Raw genomic sequence first — 19,486 nt, 5'->3', positions numbered from 1 at the left:
AAGCTTAATTCCAGACTGGCAAATCCTACAGAACTATGCAAACATTTGCACACCACTATCTGAATAATTTATTCCCAATATGGTTTCAACGGTTACTTGCAGTTAACGAAAACAAGACGAGTATTAGTGTGAATAGTCTGCCTATCAATTTATTACTCAAAACAATTACATGATAAAACACATGATTAGTGTGTAGCATATGACTCTTAATTTAATAGCAATTAGTTGTGATAAAACACAACTGAATGGCTGATTTAACAGAATTGTGGTATTAAATCATAGAATGCCCAGAGATTGATTTACATTTTAAAAACAGAAGCTTTTTGTCACATTTGTTTGTGACTTTTATTATGTCACTGAACATAAAACCTTTTAAAAGTAGAACTTACTCTTAAACTGTTTATTCAACAGTTATCATTAATGAGCATGATTAGGAACTTCCCTTGCAATTAATTTTTTAACAATATTCAAAAACAAGCCAGAAATTTGTGGGACAAGCATAAATCTCGGAAACAGGGCAGAATAGAGTCAATCACCAACATGCTGACAATTGGGAATGAAGAAAAAAAATATTTTAGTAACAGTCAAGAACAAACCAACATATGTAGAGTTAAGTCCCTTCTACTCAGAAATACACTACCTCTATGCTAATGGTATTAGCGAAACATATATAAAAATCATTTGTTTTCTTAGCCAACTAACACTCTGAAGATGTGCTTTATTATGCAAATATCAAGCAAGCTCATTTTAGTGAAAGAATCCATTGTAATCTTTATTTAGATTATTCTAGAATAATCTCGTAAAATAGAACTTGATTTTGTAGCAGTAGTCCATAAGTTGTTAGTGTTACAACAGGGTTACAGCATAAGAGTAACGAAGGATGTTGCAACATAGAGCTTCGAAGACTGTGTACAGTTTTGGTCTCTTTGCCCAAGGAAGAATATACTTGCCTCGGATCAGAGGATGTGCAATAAAAGTGCACTAGATTGATTCCTGGGATGAGAGGGTTGACTCATGGAGAGAATTGGAGTAAAATGGGCCTATACTCTAAAGTTTTTAGAAAAATGAGTGACCATCATGAAATGTATAAAATATTAAGAAAGCTTTATTGAGTTAGATCCAGAGAGGCTGTTTCCATTGGCTGGAGAGTACAGAACTTGGAGTCATAGATTCAGGATAAAGGCTCAACCGAGATAAGGAAATATATTTTCACTCAGGTTTGTAATCAGAGGCTATTAAATGCTGAGGTATTGAATAAATTCAAGCTCAGTCATGATCATCTTGAACGAGGGAGCAAGCTTGAGGGATGCCCTACTCCTATTCATGTTTTTCTTTAAACTGATTTGAAATTCTTTACTTTTCAAAACAAGGTCATTTGTCCATTTTATAAGGACACCAGTTTATCTTTAGGTTAATATGACAATTGTGTGTTATTCAATAATGGACTGACATGATTGAAATTAGGCAAATAGGCACAAACATTTTTAATTCCAAAAATCATCATCGTCACTCATTCAGGAACAGTAGAGTAAACTGAATCTTTTCATGTAGTACAATCTTTTGATCACAGGTTTCTCAACTGCTTGTCAGCTTGCTTCAAGGAGATCCAAGTGCTCAACATGTTTGCCCGCAGCTTTGCCCACACTAAGTGATCAAACTGACCAAAGATCTGAGCAGCAAAAAGGGCAGCTGCTTCAGGAAATAGCACTGTAGAGCAGCCAAGACCTAGAAAGAGGATTAACATATGGTATCTTTTAGAAAACAATTTTGAATTTTCATTCTTCGGTGTCTGGTATCTGTAGCAGATGCCACTTGATTATACCATTGATGACTTCTTTGATTACTTTAGCCCTGTCAAGCCCTCCACCATAAATATCCCAGTCTGCAAATACAAAACATACAGACAATTTTCCATATTACCAGTTAGACAAAATACCATAGCTACTGGAACAGTTTGGCAGGAGGCAGTTAATTCTAACACATAGCGTCCTTGCAATAATGGTGAAGGCTTAAGTGCCAAAGACTTCAAAACCTAATTGTTGGTGGCAAGTCAGTTTCTTACCACCTTGGTTGACCAGGCTTTAATGAATGTGAGGAGCTTCAATTCCATTGCATTTTGACTGATTATGCTTGTAAACTCAAACCCATATTCTCTATCACAGAAACCAACTCTTACCCCTGTAACATTACCTGCCTCAATCCATCACTGCTAAAACTCTTAATCATTCAGTTACAATACTCCCCTGACCAGTTAACCACCCTCTATGAATTAAGCTCCTCTAACCCAGTGTTGGGTAAGTGGTGGCACAATGGCACAGTAGTTAGCACTGCTGCCTCACAGCGCCAGGGACCCGGGTTTGATTCCCGGCTTGGGTCACTGAGTTTGCACAATTCTCCGTGTTTGCGTGGGTTTCCTCCGAGTGCTCTGGTTTCCTCCCACTGTCCAAAGGTGTGCTGGTTAGGTGGATTGGCCATGCTAAATTCTCCCTCAGTGTACCCAAACAGGCACTGGAGTGTAGCGACTAGGGAATTTTCACAGTAACTTCATTGCAGTGTTAATGTAAGTCTACATGTGACTAATAAATACATTTTCAGATATAGGCAGTTTAAGTTACATTAAATTAGCCTGTTGTCACCAACGTGTGTTGAAAGCATTGTTTGACTGAGAGCCAATTTAAAATGGTCTTCCTTGTACATAATTCTCTTCCAATCTTGAAACCCCTTCCCAACTCTGGCCTCGTGTAGCTCCACTTTCAGGCTCCACACTTTAGTTCACTCCTTCAATGTCAAAAGGCGCTAAATGCAATCATTGTAACCTCACACTTAAACATGGAGCTCCACCACAGTTGAGGATGAGGATCTGTTTTGCAGCCATCTCCTGTTCTATGAGTAACATTTGACTGTCTGCAGTATGGCTATGCTCTGACCTACTGGTTGTTGGACCATGCAGCTTGTTTTATTCACAACTGCTTTTGATGTTTAGCAAGCAAGTCAGCTTGAGATGAAGCTTCACAAGATGGGTGCCTTGTTTAAGATATGCCACCCAGTGCTTTGTGCCTGGCAGAGTCAGATAGGCTTCACATCAAACTAGGCTTGATCTGCTCTGGTTTGACAGGTAATCAAGGTGGGAGGTACAGGTCAGACAGAGATTAAGCTGTGGTGGTATACAAATGATCCCATGAAGCTGTGCAATCATGAAATCAAAATTGCCACATCGGGCACAAACACAGAATTAGAAAGACCAGCAGTGGCATACAATTATGCTGTTAGAAGCCTGTAACATATCCCATTAAGCATGGTGGTAATACCACATTACACTTTAAAGTGAAGATTTCACCTTGACAGAAATGATTACTACATAAACCTTGAAGACAATCATGGACAGACAAGTCTAACATACAAGTTGGGAATGACAAGATCAAATAGATTACATAAAGTAACATATTATGTGTATACATAGGATTCCTTGATGCAGTTACTTCCAATAAAGCCAACAGCTTACCACTAGGCATTCGCAGTGATGACCAAACATCTTCAGCACCCCAATCAGCAGAGATGGGAGGACAATTTATTACAGGGCAGGTGGAGTTTCCAGACAGCACTGGTCCTAAGCCATTACTCCTTCCAGCAACTGCGACAAATACAGTACGAACTCCATCACCTAAAAGTTCAAAGAGAAATAGAGATGATTCTCTAAATTGCAATCTGGACAAAAAAAGTAATGACCCGCAACCATTTATATTCCACTTAAAAATGCAGAACTAACCAAATACACAAATAGAAGATAATCGTGTGTACAGAGCTAAAAGTAGCACCAATATCATACCCTGTCACTTTCTCCAATCCAAAGAATTCCAGGTGCAGCATGAATTGGTATTATGAAATCATTTCAAAAAACCAAGCCTTGAAGATAGAAACTGACATTTACTACTAACAATTGAGTTGCACTGTGTTGAATGGTTCTTCATTATTTTCACATGATGTGGGTATCACTGGATAGACCAGCATTTATTTTCCACATCTAATTGCCCTAATGAAGGAGCAGCGCCACGAAAGCTTATGCTATCAAATAAACCTGTTGGACTTTAACCCTAGTGTTGAGACTTCTTACTGTCCAGACCATGACTTTGGTGATGATAGAGAGTAGACCAATGGGGCAGTAAGTGGCTGGGTTGGATTTGTCCTGTATTTCTGTGGACAGGACATACCTCAGCAATTTTTCCCACATTGTTATAGCTAAACTGGAACAACTTGTCTAGGAGCCCCAGCTACCACTGGAGAACCTTGGCAGGGCCCATTTTGCAGTATCCAGTCTCTTCAGCTATTTCTTGATATCACATGGAGTGAATAGAATTGGCTGAAGACTAACCTGTGATGCTAGGGACCCAAGGAGGGATCATCCATTTGGTACTTCTGACTGAAGATGGTTTTGATTTATTATTGTCACATACATTGGGATACTGTGAAAAGTATTTGCTAAAGGTTTCAAATACCTTGCCTTTTGCAATGATATACTGGGCTACCATTCATGGAGGATGGGATTATTTGTACTCTTGGTATCAGAAAATGGAATGAGTTGTTAGTCCAGAAAAAAAAAAGCATGAAATGCAGTACAGATTAAGGAGCAAAGGAAGTTATATATCACAGATGGTCAAAACTGCACGAGTGTGCAGAGGAATGCTGTTTGAGCACAAGTTTGCTATTCTGCACTGCAGCAATGCTACTTGGGTATGGAGCTGGGGGCACTGATGGAGGTCAAGTACTTCTTACAGCACTTGATAAAGCCCCATCAAGCTCTGAAGGAGAGAAGTTTCCTGTTCATCCCCCTTTACTACACTTCTCTCGAAATTAAGCCAGGAACTTCTTTCAAAAAAATTCAATGACCGTTGCTGGTCACATACTTGTAGAAAATACCAGTGGAGATAATATTCCTCTTTATACTAAGTTAATTTAATCAATTATGAGTACTAAATTAATCACATGGATGACAAAGTCTCAATGGATGATAACTTGTGTACTGCATGTGATATTTTTGAGAGCCAGAAAGACGCCTTTTGTTCAGGAATACCAGCTCTGATAAATTAGCCACTTAAAAAAACTGATGTTCCAAATAGATCAAGTATGGAAGGACCTTTAAAGCTGTATTTTAAGTAGGAAGTCTAGCATTTATTTCTAGTATGTAATACAGGCAATATGCTTTACTATATGCATTCATTGCTTTATGAACCAATTGCAATTAAAAGCAGCGAGCAAGAGGTCCAAAATGAGCATGGCATTGACAGAAATTGGGAAGATGTAGTGAAGGACAAATAACTGGCAGTCCAAGTTAGGATGGTGCAAAAGGCAGGAGATTTTATACTGGAGACAGCTTAGAAAGTCAGATTTTACTGGAACATGTGAAGTACAATTTACACTTTAGTCACAATCTGCAACGCATTTTACCTAGCTTAGAATCTTACAATACGAACTGCACTTTAGAACAATTTTCCAGCATTAAAAAATGCTCCCAAATATATTCGAGTGGCAACCTAGTGCAATTTTGTTAATACGGCTGGAAATGGCTTATCATAAAGAAAATAAGCATTTTTAAATCAGGAGTGTCTAGCCCACTACTAAGTAAGCAAATTTTAAATAGCTGAAAAAGACTTGAAAAAACACTTGGTTTGGTGTACACTCGTCAGTTTTACTAAATTTAACATTTTATCCATGTAGCTAAAAAACTTTCCGAAAGCTGCATGCAGGCACAATCATCAGTAACTGATATAGCAACTATCATGCCATCAGGACACCCCAAGGCGCATTGCAGACAAAGTACTTGTCGCAGTTGCAATTAGCAATCAAAGCAACCAATGTCTGCTCCCATAGGCTGCAATGTGATAACAACCAAAGTGATGTTGATTGACAAATAAAGATCGGTCAGGGTAATGGGGATAACTCCCCTGCTCTCCATTGAAATAGTGCCACAGGATAGTTTACATCCATCTAAGGGCGCAGACAGGGCCTCAGTTAATATTTCATTCAAAATACAAGTCTTTATATGAGGGAATGAGCAGGAAACCAGGAAAATTCTCCTTTTCTCGTTTGAAATACTGACCCGATCTTTTATGTCCATGCGAGAGACCAAACAGTTTATAATCTCATCCAAAAGATGACACCTCTGGTTGGACAGCTCTTCCTCAGTACAGGTTAAAAAGGTAATGTTTTAGATACATGACTTTGCACAGCTGCTGCCAGAACTCGTGTTTTCCAACATTTACAAATGTCAAAACTACATTAACGTGGTCATTGGTACTTTAGTAAGAGATCCCACAATCACAAGCAGCATTCAAATTATCCAGGAGAATTAGAATTTTTTCCCCCCACTTTTAATCTTAACATGTATATTTCTCAATCCTCTGCTTACCTTCATATTCTGCTTTAATCTTTAGTGTTTCATCAGTACCTTTGTGAGCGGATGAAACACGCAGTTCACACGGTATACCATAATTTGCACATGCCTGTTTAATTTTTTGGCTGTGGTCAAGATCACTGCGAGATCCCATAATCACCACCACTCTTCCAGAGGTCCTTGCCACCAACAAGTCCTGGACGATATTAAAACAAATAAAGTCAATAATTTTGTGTTTAAAATTTCCAGCAGATGTAGGCACATGCACCAAAACTACCTGACTGTTTCAATACAGACAACATTTGGAACTTAGGGATAGGAATAAAAAAAGCAGAAATGTAACCACCACAAGTACAGATATTAGTACATCAGTTAAGTTTCTTTGAGTTACTCAATGAAGACTTCACCTAACTCTCAGCACATTTTATTTAGTGTTACTTTGTTATAATATTTTTATTAATTTAAGGGACGTGAGCTTCACTAGCTTGGCCAGCATTTATTGCCCTAGAGAAAGTGGTGGTGACCTGTCTTCTTAAAAGCACTGCAGTCCTGGCCCATAGTGCTGTTCGTGAATTTTGACCCAGCAACAGTGAAGGAATGGAGATATATTTCCAAGTCAGGATGGCAAGGGGCTTGGAGGGGAACTTCCAGGGGGTAGTGTTCCCATGTACTACTGCCCTTGTCCTTCTAGATCTTAGTGGTCATGGCTCGGAAGGTGATGTCTAAGGAGCCGTAGTAAGTTCCTGCAGTACATCTGATAGATGACACACTGTTTCTACTGTGCATTGGTGGTGAAAGAAATGAATGTTTGTGGATGGGATGCCAATCGAGCGGGCTGCTTTGTCCTGGATGGTGCCATACCCAAGACCTGAACTCATCCAGGCAAATGCATTCCTTTGCACTCCTGAACTTGTGCCTTGTGGGGTGGCATGGTGGCTACCCTACAAGGGTAGCTTCTCAGCATCAGGGATTAGGTTCGATTCCAGCTTTGGTTGATTGAGTTTGCACGGTCTCCCACTGTCTGCGTGGGTTTCCTCCAGGTACTCCAGTTTCTTCCCACAGTCCAAAGATGTACAGGTTGGGTGGATTGGTCATGCTGAATTGCCCCTTAGTATCCAAAGATGTGTTGGTTAGGGTGATTAGTGAGTTAAACATGTAGCTTTTTGGGGATGGGTCTGGGTAAGATACTCTGTCAGCGAGTCGGTGCAGACTTGATGGGTCAAATGACCTCCTTCTGCACTGTAGGGATTCTACGTTCTATGGTGGACAAGCTTGGAGTTACTTGCCACAGGATTCCTAGAGTCTGACCTGCTCTTGTACACAGTATTTATATGGTTAGTCCAGTTGAGTTTCTGATCAACAGTAAATCCCCAGGATGTTGATAGTGGGGTATTCAGCAATGGAAAAACCATTCAATGTCATGGGGTGGTGGATAGGTTCTCTCTTGTTAAGAAATGGTCATTGCCTGGCACTTGCATGGCACAAATGTTACTTGTCAGTCACCAGCTTAAGCTTGGATATTGCCAAAGTCCTGCTTCATTTTGACATGCACTGCTTCAGTGTCTGAGGAGTCACGAATGGTGCTGAACGTTGTTCGTTGACGATTATACATCCCTAATTCTGACCTTATGATGGAAGGAAGGTCATTGATGAAGTAGCTGAAGATGGTTGGAACAATTTCACTACCCCAAAGAATTCCTGCAGTGATGTCCAGGAGTGGAGATGATTGACCTCCAACAACCACAACCATTTTCCTTTGTGCCAGGTATGACTCCAGCCAGCAGAGATTTTTTACCTGATTCCCACCATCTCCAATTTTGTTCGAGCTCCTTGATGTCAAATTGGGCAGATTTTGCATGGATGTCAAGGGCAGTCGCTCTCATGTCTTGAGCTCAGGTCTTTGTCCATGTCTGAATCAATGCTGTAGTGAGGTGAAGGAGCTGACTGACCCAGGTGGAACCCAAACTGAGTGACAACAAGCAGGTTATTGCTAAGCAAGTGCTGTTTGAAAGCAGCAAGTTCTGGAGCACAAGTCTTCAATACTATTGCTAGCATATCGTCAGGTCACAGCCTTTGCAGTATCCAGTGCCTTGAGCCATTTCTTGATATCATATGGAGTGAATGGAATTGGCTGAAGACTGGGGACCTCTGGAGAGACTGAGATGAGTCATCCACTTGGCACTTTTGGCTGAAGAATGTTAGCTAATGCTTCAACTATATTTTTTGCACTGATGTGCTAGGGTCCCCCATCATTGAGAATGAGGATATTTGTGGAGCCTTACAACTTGAGTCAAAGAAAAACAGCCGCAGGAGATAGTGGGGCGGGGGGGGTGGTTGGTGGTGACCAGACGCTTGATCAAAAGACAGAGGTGGGAAATGCACAACTACCAAATAGATTTGAGAATGCAAGAGTTCAGAGTTGAAGATTCTGCATGGGTTTGTAGGCAGAAATGGTCACAGATAGGGAGAAGTGACCTGTGAAGGAATTTAAACAGGAGGCTCAGGATTTGAAATTTGTGGTGTTGCTAGGAGTCAAAATAAGTCAATAACCAAAATAGGAGATGGGCCTAAATCTGGTGAAGTCACAATACCTGCACTCTTTCTGCTACCCACTCAAAATTTCTCTTGACCATCTGCATAGCTTCAGGAGTCACTTCTTTGAGATCACGATAAACCTGCAGAAAAATGTTGAAGACAGCAACTCAATCCACAAAAGGGCAGTTTCGATCATGTGCAAATCAGTGGCTAATTTCACAAGCACAATTGTTAAATTTTAATTGCTGATTATTGGTGTAAATTAAACCAAGGCTGAAGTTAAGAAACAACTAGGTTTACATAATATTGGAAACCATATATTTTCCAACATCGGTTTTACGAATGAGCAATACTGACAAGTTATAAACCAGAGATTCAAAATTATGTAGCAATATTACTTGCAAATATCTAAAAAGGTCAAATCTTGCACACAAATTGTATGACAGCAAGGTATCAGAGATATTCTCTGTAGGAAAAGTTTTTAAATTGAAAAAATAGGCAGCGTCTGTTGACCAGTTCATCTGTGCAAACAGCCATTGGCAGCCAGCCTCTTGTTGGTCACGCAGTGCAAAGAATATTCTCATGGTAGAATCATCATGGTTCACCATGGTAGGCTTCTGCAGAAAATGCAGATGTATGGGATTGGGGGTGATCTAGGAAATTGGATCAGGAATTGGCTAGCGGATAGGAAACAGAGGGTGGTGGTTGATAGTAAATATTCATCATGGAGTGCGGTTACAAGTGGTGTACCTCAGGGATCTGTTTTGGGGCCACTGCTGTTTGTAATATTTATTAATGATCTGGATGAGGGTATAGTTGGGTGGATTAGCAAATTTGCTGATGACACCAAAGTCGGTGGTGTGGTAGACAGTGAGGAAGGGTGTCGTAGTCTGCAGGAAGACTTAGACAGGTTGCAAAGTTGGGCCGAGAGGTGGCGGATGGAGTTTAATGCGGAGAAGTGTGAGGTAATTCACTTTGGTAGGAATAACAGATGTGTTGAGTATAGGGCTAACGGGAGGACTTTGAATAGTGTGGAGGAGCAGAGGGATCTAGGTGTATGTGTGCATAGATCCCTGAAAGTTGGGAATCAAGTAGATAAGGTTGTTAAGAAGGCATATGGTGTCTTGGCGTTTATTGGTAGGGGGATTGAATTTAGGAGTCGTAGCGTTATGTTGCAACTGTACACAACTCTGGTGCGGCCGCACTTGGAGTACTGTGTGCAGTTCTGGTCCCCACATTACAGGAAGGATGTGGAGGCTTTGGAGAGGGTGCAGAGGAGGTTTACCAGGATGTTGCCTGGTATGGAGGGGAGATCCTATGAGGAGAGGCTGAGGGATTTGAGATTGTTTTCGCTGGAAAGGCGGCGGCTAAGAGGGGATCTTATTGAAACATATAAGATGATTAGAGGTTTAGATAGGGTGGATAGTGATAGCCTTTTTCCTCTGATGGAGAAATCCAGCACGAGGGGGCATGGCTTTAAATTGAGGGGGGGTAGTTATAGAACCGATGTCAGGGGTAGGTTCTTTACCCAGAGGGTGGTGAGGGATTGGAATGCCCTGCCAGCATCAGTAGTAAATGCGCCTAGTTTGGGGGCGTTTAAGAGATCCGTAGATAGGTTCATGGACGAAAAGAAATTGGTTTAGGTTGGAGGGTCACAGTTTTTTTTTAACTGGTCGGTGCAACATCGTGGGCCGAAGGGCCTGTTCTGCGCTGTAATGTTCTATGTTCTATGTTCTATGTTCTATCAGGCTCGACATCCAGGCAACATTAGTAGCCCACCTAAATTTGAATCAGTCTTGAGTGTGTACCCAAACAGGCACCAGAATGTGGCGACAAGGGGATTTTCACAGTAACTTCATTGCAGTGTTAATGCAAGTCTACTTGTGACACTAATAAATAAATTTTAAACTTAAAGCAGAAAAAGTGCTGACTCTTATTGTTCACCAAGCAGAATGCAGGTGAGAAATCGTAACTGAAGGCTGACTTTGTGAGGATGGATGCTGGGCAGAAAGATAAACTGAGCTTAGAGCTGGAGTGGGGGAAGAAGGCAACAGTGAAACCCTTATAGTGAAGGGCAGATCTGGGATTAGAAGTTATCTGGCTGGGAAGCTAGAAAAGAAGCAATGGTTTGGAAGTTGGCAGCAACTGTAATTCCATAGAGAGTATGATGTGTGAAAAGTATAAAAAGGGAGTGTTTTATTTCTGTATTTTAAAGTATAAATTGCCTACCAAAAGTAGTTTTTAATCATTTGTTACAGTAAAAGTTTTAAAACTTGAAAAACTTGCCTAGTCATTCTTTCAGCTAGCAAGTGGAAGTTTGAATTTCTTTTCAAAAAGTTATCCTGTTCTATGTAGAACTAACAGGGCAATTCAACCTAGAAGGACAACTACCTTCATCACATCAAAGCTGCAGCCTGAAAAGCTCATTGACGTGCAGTGTAATTTTAACTCAAAATCAGGAAGCCTGCATGGGGCCAAACCAGATCCAAGAAAGGCATTAGCTGAATGGCCAGAAGAGTCAAGTCGATTTATTTATGGAATCTTTCAAGACCTCATTAGGCCAGGAGATCATCACAAATCTAACCTTTCCCTCCCAGCTAAAAATCTCCATTTAAACACTTCCCCATCATTAAAATTACACTGGGCTGTTTCCTTGGGAGACGGGTGTCATGAACTCCTATCCAAATTCAATATCCTATGGTATTAGGGAAAGATAATTCCACCAAACGTTACATAGGCCCAGGTTTAACTATTTGAGGGATTCCCTCCCACCGAGAGTTAAAAATTGATCCCTTGAAGTCAAGTGCCTAAACACAAACCTGTTTATCTTTTTGCAGTTTGCGATCTCCCAAAGGCCACAGTCTCCACGAGTCATTGTCAATAACATCAGCAAGTAAAATCTCCTTGGTACAAGCACAAACTCCAAATTCCACCTAGTAAAACAAAAATTCAGCAAAAACAATTGATTCACAGGAAGTCAACAACGTGATTTACTTATGTCACAGTCAAGACGTGAAGGAATATGCATTATTTATTCAACAGCTGGACTACTTTATATAAGTCTTTTTGTGCTTTTCAAAATGGACAATCGCTGAGTTGGTAAGATGGCACCATCTGGTCACATGCTAGCTTTCAGAAGTTTGAGCCGTTTGAAAGCAAACAAGGACTAACACCTCAAAGGTCCTGGTAATGTAACACACCTTGCATCACAAACATTCCAGCCAAGCTATCAAGTCTGTCTACTCCAACTAGCAGATGCTAATCTCCAATAATGATGCTTATGGCCCAAGCATTAATTAACAGAACAAAAACAGAAAAATGCTGGAAAATCTCAGGCGGTCTGACAGCATCTATGAAAAGAGTAGAGCCAATGTTTTGAGTCTAGATGACCCTTCATTCTAAATGGCTTCAACAAGGCAGCCTAATTTGACCAACCCGAAACCAGTGTCTCCAACAACAAAAGGAATCCTGACTCCAATTAAAGACCTCAAGATTCCAGCCATGGGGATATACATCTTGCATCCAACTTCGGGAAGCGGCAGGAGGCATGTTATATGATCTCTCCCAAGCTGCACCATAATATTGCTCTGTAGAACTGAGCTCATGATGTGGAGATGCCGGCGTTGGACTGGGGTAAGCACAGTAAGAAGTCTCACAACACCAGGTTAAAGTCCAACAGGTTTATTTGGTAGCAAATACCATAAGCTTTCGGAGCAATGCTCCTTCGTCAGATGGAGTGGTCTCTGTTCTCAAACAGGGCACAGACACAGACAAGTTCAAAAGGGGTGGACGTTGCAAAACTCTGTGTCTGTGCCCTGTTTGAGAACAGAGACCACTCCATCTGACGAAGGAGCATTGCTCCGAAAGCTTATGGTATTTGCTACCAAATAAACCTGTTGGACTTTAACCTGGTGTTGTGAGACTTCTTACTGAACTGAGCTCAGACAGTTACTCTTTGACCTCCCATGAGACCAAGACGCCAAGCACTAGCCTGAGTTGTCCGCCGATATAAAGGGGCTGGTCAGATGGGCAGAACAGTGGCAAATGGAATTTAACCCTGAAAAGTGTGTGAGGCTTAACAAGATGGGGGAAAACAGAACAAACAGCAGGACGCCATGAAGTTCAGGGGATCAGAGGGATCTTGGGGTGCATACCTGCCTTTATTAGCCACAGCATAGAATGTGAGAGCAGGGAGGTTATGATGGAGCTATTAAAATGCTCGTTATGCTACAAGAAAGATGGGATTGCACTAGAAAAGGTTCAAGAGGAAATTTACCAGGATGTTGACTGAGCTGGAGGGTTTCAACTTTAAAGAGAGGCTGGTTAGGCTAGGGTTGTTTTCCTTAGAGCAGAGGTGTACAAAATCACTAAGGACATAGATCAGAAGAAACCTTTCCCCTTAATAGAATAAGTTGGTCAGTAATGAAGAGGCATAGATTTAAAGAAAGGGGCAGAAGGTTTAGAGGGGATTTGAGGAAAAGCTTTTCCACCCAGAGGGTGATGGGAATCTGAAACTCTCTGGCTGAAAGGGTTATAGAGAGAGAAACCCTCAGAACATTTAAAGAACCATTTAAATGTCTATGGACCAGTGCTGGAAAATGGCATTAGGATAGGTGCTTGATGGTCAGTGCAGATACAATGGGATGAAGGGCATCTTTCTGTGCTGTAGAGCTCTATGACTCCATGACCATCAAGCTGGTGGCAGAAGAACGAACTCCGGCCTTCATCAAGCCTGCTGGAACCTTGGAACTCGTGCCTCCCGGCTTTACTCAGTATACGTGCCTTCTCCCATCGTGGAACTTCTGGAACAGGATCACCCTAGAGTCAACCAACTTCCCCTTTAGGGGAACATTCCATTTGACTTTTGATTCTGGACACACTTAAAACTCTAACTTGTATTTTATCGTGATTGTGCCAAATTCTCTTTTTCCATATCTATTTATTGTGCAAGTTCAAAAGGGGTGGACGTTGCAAAACCCTTCATGTGTGAATAAACTCTTTTTATTTTATCTCACAGTTGCTTTGCAAGTTATGCATAGAGGATTTGAACTCTCCAAATTTAAGGATTTGGGGAAAATACACCACATTAATAAAAGGGGGAAATCAGAAAAAACAAAAACCGCGTTTACAGACAGGTCGTGAGCAGGGAAATCAGAGCAGTTTAAAATCAACCCACCATCCTGTCCATAACACTTGCAATAAGATAACTGCTTACCTTCATATCCACAAGTGTACAATCTTGAGTTGCCCAGGCTTTCTCCAGTATCTCAAACACAGCCAAAGTGGAACGATTCATGACATCCACTTCACACTGTTCAATTTTCAGTCCCCCACAGTTAAACTGAGCCTGAATCAGTTGTTCTTCAGACCACTGTGGGTCATTATTAGCATCATCCTTAAAAGACAAATTCTTGTGATTTAGTTGCAAGGAAATACAAGCAGTTTAACAAAATCATTTTACTCAAAGTTTGTGTAATCTTTGGCTCAGTTGGTAGCACTCACCACCAACTCAGGCCATGGGTTCAAGTCCATTCCAGAGCCATCATTGCAAAAGCTAGATTGAGAAGTGACAGAGATGGGCAATATGGGTTCAATGACAGTCCTGCATATGCAGGGACAGAAAAACCTGTGGAGTTCATGTGTATAAAATTTTGAAGGTGGCATGACATTTTGAAAGAGTAATCAGTGAAGTACATGGGCTTCATAAATTGTTGGTATGGAGTACAAAACCAGGGAGGTTATGCGGAATCCTAATCATAGAGTCATAAAGGGTTACAGCCCTTTAGCCCAACTTGTCCATGCCACCCAGTTTTTATCATTAAGCTAGTCCTAATTGTCCACATTTGGCCCGCATCTCTCTATACCGATTTTACCCATGTAACTGTCTAAATGCTTTTTAAAAGCCAAAATTGTACCTGCCTCTACTACTACCTCTGGCAGCTGTGTGGGGGAAAAAGTGCCCGGCTGGACCCTTTTGTATTTCTCCACTCTCACCTTAAACCTATGCCTCTAGTTTTAGACTCCCCTTCCTTTGGGAAAACATATCTATGCCTCTCATTATCTTATAGACCTCTAAAAGATCACCCCCAAGCCTCCTACACGCCAAGGAAAAAAGTCCCAGTTTACCCAGCCTCTCCTTATAACTCAAACCATCAAGTCCCAGTGGCACCCTAGTAAATCTTTTCTGCACTCTTTCTAGTTTAATAATATCCTTTATATAAAAGGGTGACCAGAACTGTACACAGTATTCCAAGTGTGGCCTTATCAATGTCTTGTCCAACTTCAACAAGATGTCCCAACTCCTGTATTCAACAAAGCTTTGGTTCGGCCACAACTGAAGTATAGTGTCCAATTCTGGTCATCACTTTGGGAAGAATGGGAGTGCCCATGAGAAGATTTACTAGAGTGGTTCTAGGGATGAGGGATTTTGACAACAAGGTTAGATTGGGTTGTTTTCCTTGGAACAAAAGGAGATTGTGTGGGGATCTGATAAAGAGAGCTACGCAATTATGACAGTTTCAGATAAGGTAGACAAAGATAACCTGTTCCCAATGGCTAATAGTACAGGAACAAGGGGATACCCAGTGGGGGTGGGAAGATGGAATGGAAATTTTATTTTATTTTTACAAACAATGTGTGGTAATGTCCAGAAACACACTGTCTATGGGGGTTTTGGAGCAGAGGTGATCAACGATTGCAAAAGGAAAATGTTTCATAACGTTTCTTCATTCAACTAGAAAAATAGGCTATAAAACATCTGAACATAAATTCATTCAGGGAAAGTGGGTGTTGCTGGTTAGGCCAGTGTTTATTGCCCATCACTAATTACTCTTAAGGAAGTAATGGTGAGCTGTCTTCTTCAACTGCTGCAATCCACGTACACTTTTTAAAAAAAGTTTATTTATTAGTCACAAGTAAGGCTTACATTAACACTGCAATGAAGTTACTGTGAAATTCCCCTAGTCGCCACAGTCCGGCGTTTGTTCAGGTCAACACACCTAAATAGCATGCTTTCAGAATGTGGGAGGAAACCAGAGCACCCGGAGGAAACCCACGCAGACATGGGGAGAATGTGCAACCTCCACACAGGCAGTGACCCAAACTGGGAATCGAACCCAGATCCCTGGCGCTGTGAAACAGCAGTGCTAACCACTGTGCTACCATGCCGCTGTTAGGAAGGGAGTACCAGGATTTTGACCCAGTGACAATGAAAATTGATTAAGATTAAATGTTACAGCTACCTTAAAAAACATCTCCAACTTTGGAGGGCAGAACTTGTATCCTTCTTTTACACCAGGGTTTCTTTTCAGAAAAGAGCCAGTGGCAATTCTTCTGCAGACCCACTCAATAGGAATCATTTGACAGTTAGCTGCCACAAATGCTGTTTCACTATGTTGCTTTTCAAATGCAGTTTTTATGCCTTTAAAAAAAAATGAATACTTTAAAAGTTTCAATCCTCCAAAAAGACCAGTACTAATAATACGAATACTCCAAAAAGACCCGTAGTAAAGTCTTACCGGCATCCTGCAGCAATTTGAAAACAGAAACAGTGGTTTTAGTAGATATTGCAGCCTTGCCCACCATCTGATCTTTCCTTACTGCATTGCCAGCTGTAATCTGGTCCTTGGACTGAATCAACACTTGTCCTGGACAACCCAGTAGTTCATACACTTCTTTGGTCTTTCCTTCATTCAATTTTTTGCCAATTTTCAATTCTGAAGGGATTATGTAATAAAAAAAGGACATTAGGCATTCGATTTGCAATCAGTGAACGTTTTAAAAGTGAACTGATACAAACAAAAAACAAAAACACGTTTTTACACACAGTCCCCCAAGTTCACTAAAGAAATTCATTTAAGAAACCCTGGCAGGAACAACAACAGTTGTTATTAGTCAAGGATCAGCTCTGGTTATTTCATACGATCAAGATTATACAATATTCTCAGCGCACAACTGTTCAGAAAGCAGTCATTATAAGATTTTAAACAGAGAAAATAATCCGGGAAAGTCTTCCACAAGGTGGTAGTGGTTAGACAGCAAAGTTATACCAAGTATTCTAAAAAGAAAACTTTTAATCTCACTCACCTCCAACTTTCTCCATTTTGGGAAGACTTACAAACCTAAAACTTTTTTAAAAAAAGAGTATTTAGATTAGTAAAAAACTATGCAACTTACAAAGCTATACAACTACAAGCTTCCCATCTTTCATTTCACTCTAAACACATTTTACAATCAGTTCCAGTCCTGGCTTTAGGTTTGTGAGACCTCACCATTCCATTATTAACACGTTTATTAAAGGCGACAAATGCAGGTTTCGGGGACAATTCAACTCAAAACACATAAACCGTAATTGAGGGGCCTTCACCATCCCTCTCCGGATACCTGACGCTCCTCATTGTGTTTATGTCTCCCCTCCCCAGGCCCCTGATCTGCCCCTATCCTCCCGGGGTACTTTTCTCCCCCATTCACCAATCGCCCCGGGTATAACCCCATACCACCTGTTGCACTCCGGGTACAACCCCAGACCGCCCCCCCCCCCGTATACCTCTCCAACTTCACTCTCGTGCTCCCAACTGCTGCGCGTTCTGTTTTAGAACGTTCCGATTTTTAAATGAGATGTACCAAAACAAGACGCAGGCAGGGGGTGGCGAAAGGCCTTTATCAAAACTTACCCCTTTGTATAAGGTGGGAGAAAGTGTACCCAAGAATTCCTCAATATAATTTTTCTTCATCAACATTCCACAAATAAGAAAAGTCAAGGTCAACCACAAGTGACATATATTTGTATTAGTTTGCACCTTGCCCTCCTATGGCGGTTTTGGTGCGGTCCAGGCTGGGGGGGAAGGGGAGCACGTGGGTGGTGTTGGGCAGGGGGAGGGGGAGTGAGAGTCAGGCTGGGGTTGGGGCAACTGTATTTCATTTACCTATTGAGCAGGATAGTGGCTGGGCTGGGCGTTGATATCCCTCTTTCCCTTCAGTTCCAACTGAAGTAGGTGTGGTGCGTAAAGCCTTCCGGGGTCCTAGTGGGAGCCATGGAGTTTGAAGAGTCGGGGATCGGGGAGGAGTGCGGCGTGTTCGGCTGTGTTGCCACCGGCGAGTGGCCGACTCACTTAGATGTGCCTCATGTTATCGCCCTGGGGCTGGTGGCACTGCAACACAGGTAACACCGAGAGATAGCAGGAGGAGCTCCTGCTGCAGCACCTTAACATGCAACTGTGAATCCGTCCCCCAATGCAGGCACATGGTGACAACACAATGAACCGTTTGCACAAAAGGTTTTGCTGCAACATTTCTGCAAGCTGTTATGATCTTTTGATGTTTGAGGGTTAGTTGGGCGAGAGAGAAAGAAGTGTTGTATTGACAAACACGCTGTTCAATAATGTAAAACACTGCAGAATGCTGATAATCAAAGATTTAAAGACTCGGGGCAGGCAACTTCTGTGAAGTGTGCGAATGGAGGGTTAACCTTTTAGGTTTTTTTATTTCATGGGACGTGGACATCTCTGGCTGGACCAGATTAATTTTCTTTAATTACTCTTGAGAAGGTGGTGGTGAGCTACTTTCTTGAACCACTGCAGCCCATGTGGCGTAGGTACACCCACAGTGCTGTTAGGAAGGGGGTTGCAGGATTTTATCCCAGCAACAGGGAAGGAGCGATGATTTATTTCCAAGTCAGGATGGTGAGTGGCTTCGAGGAGAACTTCTATGGTAGAGTTCCCATGTGCCTGCTACTCTTGTCCTAAAAAATAGTGGTTGTGGATTTGGAAGGTGCTGTCTAAGGAGCTAATTTTCATCAGTAGTGGAGGGAGTAAACGTGGAAGGGATGCCAATCAACCAGACTGTTTTGGCCTGGATGGTGTCAAGCTTTTTTAAAGTTTGTTAAAGTTTATTTATTAGTGTCACAAATAGGCTCACATTAACAGTACAATGAAGTTATTGTGAAAATACCATAGTCACCACACTCTGGCACCTGTTCAGGTAGAAGCCTCACAACACCAGGTTAAAGTCCAACAGGTTTATTTGCTACCAAATAAACCTGTTGGACTTTAACCTGGTGTTGTGAGACTTCTTACTGTGCTTACCCCAGTCCAACGCCGGCATCTCCACATCCTGTTCAGGTACACAGAGGAAGAGTTTAGCATAGCCAATACACCTAATTAGCCTCTTTTGGACTTTGGGAGGAAACTAGAGCACCCAGCAGAAACACACACAGAATGTGTGCTCTTGGCACAGTGACCCAAGCCAGGAGTCAAACCAGGTTCTTGGCGCTGTGAGGCAGCAGTGCTAACCACTGTGCTGCTGGACCAGAATGTTATTGGAGCTGCAGTGATCCAGGCAAGCGGAGAGTATTCCATCACACTAACTTATGTTTTGTAGGTGGTGGACAGGCTTTGGGGAGACAGGGGGGTGAGTTATTTGCTGCAGGATCCTTAGCCTATGATCACTTCTTGCCACAGTATTTATATTTGATTTGATTTATTATTGTCACATGTAGTAGTATACAGTGAAAAGTATTGTTTCTTGCATGCTAGACAGACAAAGCATACCGTTCATAGAGAAGGA

At 41.7% G+C, this 19,486-nt stretch overlaps 2 protein-coding genes across 5 annotated transcripts in view; one reads left to right on the top strand and one right to left on the bottom strand.

Annotated features, from left to right (window-relative positions):
• Positions 1-127: 127 nt before the first annotated feature.
• On the bottom strand, positions 128-18,153 carry paics (phosphoribosylaminoimidazole carboxylase, phosphoribosylaminoimidazole succinocarboxamide synthetase). Of its 4 annotated transcripts, none has more exons than XM_078217451.1 (10): positions 17,848-18,153; positions 17,009-17,049; positions 16,441-16,638; positions 16,165-16,343; positions 14,139-14,318; positions 11,743-11,856; positions 8,980-9,063; positions 6,404-6,584; positions 3,503-3,661; positions 128-1,725 (listed from the first exon to the last, which is right to left on the bottom strand). In XM_078217451.1, the coding sequence occupies exons 2-10, from the start codon at positions 17,022-17,024 to the stop codon at positions 1,565-1,567; spliced, it is 1,272 nt and encodes a 423-aa protein (XP_078073577.1). In that variant the 5' UTR covers positions 17,025-17,049; positions 17,848-18,153; the 3' UTR covers positions 128-1,564. The 4 variants fall into 4 exon arrangements, with proteins under 4 accessions (XP_078073577.1, XP_078073568.1, XP_078073587.1 ...); XM_078217442.1 differs by lacking the exon at positions 17,848-18,153 and adding an exon at positions 17,469-17,538; XM_078217461.1 differs by lacking the exon at positions 17,848-18,153 and adding an exon at positions 17,422-17,468.
• ppat (phosphoribosyl pyrophosphate amidotransferase) overlaps positions 17,953-19,486 on the top strand; it is a 43,652-nt gene continuing 42,118 nt past the window's right edge. Inside the window, exon 1 of the mRNA XM_078217427.1 lies at positions 17,953-18,083. Coding sequence (XP_078073553.1) covers positions 17,956-18,083 — 128 coding nt within the window. The 5' untranslated portion in view covers positions 17,953-17,955. The remainder of the gene's footprint in view (positions 18,084-19,486) is intronic.

The sequence above is a fragment of the Mustelus asterias genome, chromosome 1 (assembly GCF_964213995.1).
Source record: "Mustelus asterias chromosome 1, sMusAst1.hap1.1, whole genome shotgun sequence".
Classification (NCBI taxonomy): Eukaryota; Metazoa; Chordata; class Chondrichthyes; order Carcharhiniformes; family Triakidae; genus Mustelus; species Mustelus asterias.
Note: the sequence above shows the minus strand (reverse complement) of the source record. Positions and strands in the feature narration are given on the sequence as shown.

Bases quoted from the DNA above. Each gene is read 5' to 3' on its own strand.
- paics (XM_078217435.1), bottom strand. From the start codon at position 17,291: ATGGTGAAGGCCCCTCAATTACGGTTTATGTGTTTTGAGTTGAATTGT. The intron at 9,064-11,742 runs GTTTGTGTTTAG...ATTTTTCTGCAG, and splicing joins AACTGCAAAAAGATAAACAG to GTTTATCGTGATCTCAAAGA. The intron at 3,662-6,403 runs GTAAGCAGAGGA...TTGAACTTTTAG, and splicing joins GATTAAAGCAGAATATGAAG to GTGATGGAGTTCGTACTGTA.